This window comes from Pollachius pollachius, assembly GCF_949987615.1.
Source record: "Pollachius pollachius genome assembly, contig: scaffold_204, whole genome shotgun sequence".
Classification (NCBI taxonomy): Eukaryota; Metazoa; Chordata; class Actinopteri; order Gadiformes; family Gadidae; genus Pollachius; species Pollachius pollachius.
The window spans coordinates 16,553-22,254 of NW_027641628.1; the positions used below are offsets into that span (position 1 = coordinate 16,553).

General features: G+C 52.4%; 1 protein-coding gene across 1 annotated transcript; it reads left to right on the top strand.

Moving 5' to 3' along the window:
* Nucleotides 1-714: 714 nt before the first annotated feature.
* dusp6 (dual specificity phosphatase 6) lies at nucleotides 715-5,491 on the top strand. Its single transcript, XM_079759165.1, has 3 exons — nucleotides 715-1,676; nucleotides 1,849-2,277; nucleotides 3,687-5,491. The coding sequence occupies exons 1-3, from the start codon at nucleotides 1,277-1,279 to the stop codon at nucleotides 4,004-4,006; spliced, it is 1,149 nt and encodes a 382-aa protein (XP_079615291.1). The 5' UTR covers nucleotides 715-1,276; the 3' UTR covers nucleotides 4,007-5,491.
* Nucleotides 5,492-5,702: the final 211 nt, after the last annotated feature.

Genomic DNA, 5,702 nt, shown 5'->3' on the forward strand with positions numbered 1-5,702 from the left:
GCACAAACACACACTCTCTCTCTCTCTCTCTCTCTCTCTCTCTCTCTCTCTCTCTCTCTCTCTCTCACACACACACACACACACACACACACACACACACCTAAAACGTCTCCGTTCATTTATCCATTCATCATTTATTTCTTGTTGCAAAGGACACATGCCCCCAATTATATAGTCCAAACGTCTAGACAATCCAATCGTACGGTGGCAGTATCTTCCTAATAATGTATTTTCCCTTTTTCATTATTCTCAAATTAATAATTTGAACATCCACGCATTGCGTTTTCTTTTCCTGACGTCTGAATGTGTGACTGGCAGGTGAAACGCTGTGCTCAGAACAGCCCGCCGTGGTTCCGCTGCCTCACAAGCGCACTAACGAAGCCGCGCCATTAAGAAATCTGAGGGCAAAGAAGGTTTCCCTTCTCGCGCCGTCTCTCTCTCCCTCCTCTGCGAATCTGAAGCAACGCTGCCCGACTTCCTTCCCCCCGTAGCTCACTTCTGTTCGTTGGCACTCACTTGATCCGGAGCGGAAATTCCTTGGCGTTTTTTTTTTTTTTTTGTGAATGACAAACTTATTAACAATTCATCAACAGAGTCCAATCCATCCGGCCCCGTTTCCAAGGTGACGAGCACCCAGGCCTCCTCTGATTGGCTGGCGGGACATCATGTATCCATTGAAACGCCTCCCGTCTCCAGCCATTCACTAGAGTGGCGCCGCAGCGATCGCATCAGCCAGTCTGACTTCTGTTCTCACGGCGAGGAGGAACCGAACCCCGCAGTCTCCAGAAACAACCCAAAGGATATATGCTCCCGATCCTCCGGTGTTTAGCTCCAGACGACCGCGAACCAAATCTCCTTTTTGGGAATTTTTGTAACAGGAAGAGCATTGCGTGTTTTTGTTTTCAACTCCTGATCTGCTGCGAGTTATATAACAAGGAGCTGAACGCCGCTGTGAGTCATTGATAAATACGCGGACAGTCTTTGCGCAGCTGCATGAATGAGCGCCAGTTTATCGGTCGTCACAAGAAATTGCCAACGGATCGCGTTTTCTCGGAAGATCTGAAGATCCTATAGGCGACTGACAACACAACACACAAGGAAAACCTCCGTGCGTCTCGTCCTACAACCGAACCCACAACATTGATGTGGTTCTTGCGTGCAAACAGCGCTGCTGTTGCTGCTGCAATCGGCGTCTAGCGTCGTCTCTCTCTCGGACCCGCACCGCGACGCGACGCGTCTTCTGCAGCACCCTGTTCACCCCTGTTCCTTTACATAAATGCTCGACAAGCTCAAGCCCGTGCAGATCGAGACGGTGATGGCCGTCAGCAAGACCGTGGGCTGGCTCCGCGAGCAGCTCGAGGCCCGCCGCGACTGCCTGCTGGTCATGGACTGCCGCGCGCAGGAGTTGTTCGAGTCGTCGCACGTCGAGGCGGCGATCAACGTGTCCATCCCCAGCCTCATGCTGCGGAGGCTGAAGAAGGGCAACCTGCCCATGAAGTCGCTGCTGTCCAACGGCGAGGACCGCGAGAGGTTCGCGCGGAGGTGCAAGACGGACACCATCGTGCTGTACGACGAGTACAGCCGCGACTGGAACGAGAACGTGGACGGCGGGTCCGTTCTGGGCTTGCTGCTGAGGAGGATGAAGGACGAGGGGTACAAGGCTTATTACCTCGAGGGTGAGTCGTGAATTACATTCGTGTTTACACCAATCTGCTCGTTCATGGAACGCCACCAGGGTATCACCATTATATAACTTGTTGTGGTGATACTGGTGCGGCCTCGGCCTACATTTACACGTCTCAGAAACAAAAGCGTGTGTTTGATTAATTTTTCTCCTTCCTTCTCCAGGGGGCTTCAGTAAATTCCAGGCGGAATTCCCCTCCATGTGCGAGACCAATCTGGACGGGTCGTCCAACGGCGGCTCCCCCCCGGCCCACGTCCTGGGCCTCGGCGGGCTGCGCATCAGCTCCGACTCTTCCGATATCGAGTCCGACATTGACCCGAGCAGCGCCACCGACTCGGATGGCAGCCCGCTCTCCAACCCGCAGCCGTCGTTCCCCGTGGAGATCCTGCCCCACCTCTACCTGGGCTGCGCCAAGGACTCGACCAACCTGGACATCCTGGAGCAGTACGGCATCAAGTACATCCTGAACGTGACGCCCAACCTGCCCAACCTCTTCGAGAACGCCGGGGAGTTTAAGTACAAGCAGATCCCCATCTCGGACCACTGGAGCCAGAACCTGTCGCAGTTCTTCCCCGAGGCCATCGGCTTCATCGGTAAGAACGACTTTCAGAACCTCATTTAAACAACCCAAAAACAGTACAAAATCTTTCCCATTTGCATTGTTTAGCCAAGCTCTGGTGGGTCACCTGGTTATGATGTAGCTGCATTGTCACTGTATTGTAATAAGACAACATTGACGAATTTATGCATAAGATATAAACAAGACTTTGAATGACAACCCCGATCTTCTCAAAGAACAAACTAACACTCAGCAGGGCTCACACAATGTGATAGGGCTTATCTCTGCCAGGAAGTTCCTGTTGGCAACTTCAGATTAGCACCCTCCCCCCCCAACGCTGCGGTTGTTGCTGTTTTTTTTTTTTTTATTTACTTATCACCAGCCAATCACGCGGGCCTGATGAACAGACACACGACATCACAGATTAAGGGCATTGGTTGTTTAAAGGAATACAACTCTCTGCCCTTGCTGCCATAGAGCGCGCGTGTGCGTGTGTGTGTGTGTGTGTGTGTGTGTGTGTGTGCACGCCTGCCAAGTACAAATGATTGGACTTCAATGGGAGACAGGCCCCTCGGATGTCCCGGGGCTTGTGTAATTGCAGCACAAAGGGGCCACTCTGAAACATGAGAAGGCCGGCGTGGGGCTGCTGGCAGGACTGCTGGGGGAGGGGAGGGGGGAGGGGGGAGGGGGGAGGGTTGGCGGGGGTGGATGGTAATTCGAGAGCTACAGGAAGGAAGTGGCATTGAAAGTAATCTAGGACATAGCCGGGGCCTCTCCACCCCCACCCCTCTCACCCCTCCCCAGTACAAAGGGGAACATTTACAGGGGCCTTGTTGACATCCTGTTTGCCCTGACTCCTGCATTTACACGCCCAAATGGCACCATTGTGGGAGTTGCCCTCTCTCACCCCCCCAGCGGACGGAAGGATCCCTTAATAGAGCGTATTAGTCCATTTCCCAGTGGGCTTTTCTCGGCCCGGCCAGGGAAACAAGGAGAGAGAGAGAGAGAGAGAGAGAGAGAGAGAGAGAGAGAGAGAGAGAGAGAGAGAGTGAGAGAGAGAGAGAGAGAGAGAGAGAGAGAGAGAGAGAGAGAGAGAGAGAGAGAGAGAGAGAGAGAGAGAGAGAGAGAGAGAGAGAGAGAGAGAGAGAGAGAGAGAGAGAGAGAGAGACCTCTGTCTCAGGGTCTGTTGGGACGACTTGCTTGGGGGAGATATCATTTCTCAAGGGTCCACTGCGACATAGGCGGGAGCACCCCGAGACCCTCACCCTAAAACACCGCAGGGGTCTTCGTTGAAAAGGCTAGGATGTCGTATCCACAGCAACAAGCGGCCGGAGTCTCCTTGAGACGCTCCCACTTGTTCTGTCCCCATCGGTTCTGTTCTTAAAAGAGAAGGGTCTCTAACCGCTCTTCCCCCCCCCCCCCCTTTCTCTTCTCTCCACGCAGACGAGGCACGGGGCCAGAAGTGCGGCGTCCTGGTGCACTGCCTGGCGGGCATCAGCCGCTCGGTGACGGTGACGGTGGCCTACCTCATGCAGAAGCTCACGCTGTCCATGAACGACGCGTACGACATCGTCAAGATGAAGAAGTCCAACATCTCGCCCAACTTCAACTTCATGGGCCAGCTGCTGGACTTTGAGCGCACGCTGGGCCTCAAGAGCCCCTGTGACAACCGTGTGGCCCCCGCGCCCCACCCGGCCCCGCTGTACTTCACCACACCCACCAACCACAACGTCTTCCAGCTGGACCCCCTGCAGTCCACGTGAGGGGGGGGTGGGGGCGGTGGCCACCAACCAACCCTGAGTCCTTTTTCTCTCCCACCCCCCACCCGTGGTTACCTGAACCCTTACTGAGCTTCGGCCTCACGAGCTCCTCATCGAGCTGTAGGAGGAGGCGTCCTACCTGCGGCGAGACTGTTTTGAAGCCCCGCCCTCGACGGCGAGGGGCGGAGCTCGGCTCCCGGTGTGGTTGTTGGTGCGGCAGCCCCCCTAACGGGGGGGGGGGGGAGTCGGCTGGTTGACTTAAGAACCTCCGCAGGATTTGTGGGTCTGCGGAGAGGGAGCCAGGCGATGCTGCTGATTCAGTCAGGCTGGCCTGGAGAGACCGAGAACCACAGAACACAAAGTGACCCTTTTGGATGTGGAAGAGGAGGAAGGAGACTTTTACTTGCAATTCGCAATCAACCGCCACCTGGCTGTTTTTATGGTTATTTAAAATGCGAATAACAAAGCTTTTGTGGCAAAAGAGAACACGGAACAATTTGATGGCCGTTAGTCAGTGAAACTTCACAGTTGCCGGACTGGCATGCCAAAGAGACGTGATTGTTCAATCTTATAAATAAGCGACTTTTTTCATTGTTGAGTTATTTTTTTTGGAGGTGGGCAATCTTCTTTTTACTTTGTGGGTTAAGCACTCTTTCATCTCTGGACTCTTTTCTGTTTTCTCTTTGCTCATGTCTTCTGTGAAGACTTTTCTGTGTGGGGTGACTGCATCCCGGATATAGTTGGCACAAGCGTACTGGACTCTCGTTTTACACTTGCGTGGTCTTTTATACATTATATATATATATATACCAATTCTACATACCCTTTGCAAAAAGTGGGTACTGGACAATCTTTGTTTCCTTTTTCTATCCTTATGTAAAGAGAGGAGATCCGTGCGTTTCAAGTTAATTATGCCAAAAACACGAAGAAATCAAGTAGGCTCTCCAAGGATTGCGCAGAAGAGTATATAATATGTGTAATATATTTGATCATAGCTTTGCGTGTGAATTATGCCACTGGGCCTTGTTTTGTTTTTTGCATCCTTCCACACAATTCAACGCCACGGTGGTTGTACGCCTTACTTTTGTTCACAGAAAGGTGCGAGCGTGGCACTGCGACGTCCATGCACCCTGCCTGCGTCCGGTCTTGTGACCCTTGCCTGGTCTGTAAGGGGGGGGGGGGGGGTTTGGGGCAGGGTTCACCTTTCTTTGGCAATGGTTTGAGGAGATGTTGATTTTTAAAAAGGTTGGAGGTCTTGTGGTAGCCTCGCCTCTTCAGGGAAATTAATGAAAGGTGGTTGTTTATTTTTGTTTTGTTTTCTTCTTCTGTGGGTTGAGACAAAAAGACGTGGAGGGCTTTGTTTCTGCTCTCCTTCGGCATGGGGTGAATGTGTTCAGACAAAAAAGGAAGCCAATACGCTGACCTCTATCCCCTCTCTGATGAATGTAAAGAAAGATAAGTTATTAATAAATTGCTATTTTGTCTACATACTCTGTTCGCCTTGCTTCACTTCTTTCTTGGCTACGCTACGGGACATGCGTACATGTGAATCTCTCGCACTAGGTGCGCACGTCTTTACATAAGCATCTCCTGCGAGGCTGCAGTCACGACTCCACTGGAGTCATAATCATCGGCCGGGTGTAAATTATGCTCTCAGCGTTCCCACCACAAACACAACACTAGACAGCCCCTCTCCCGC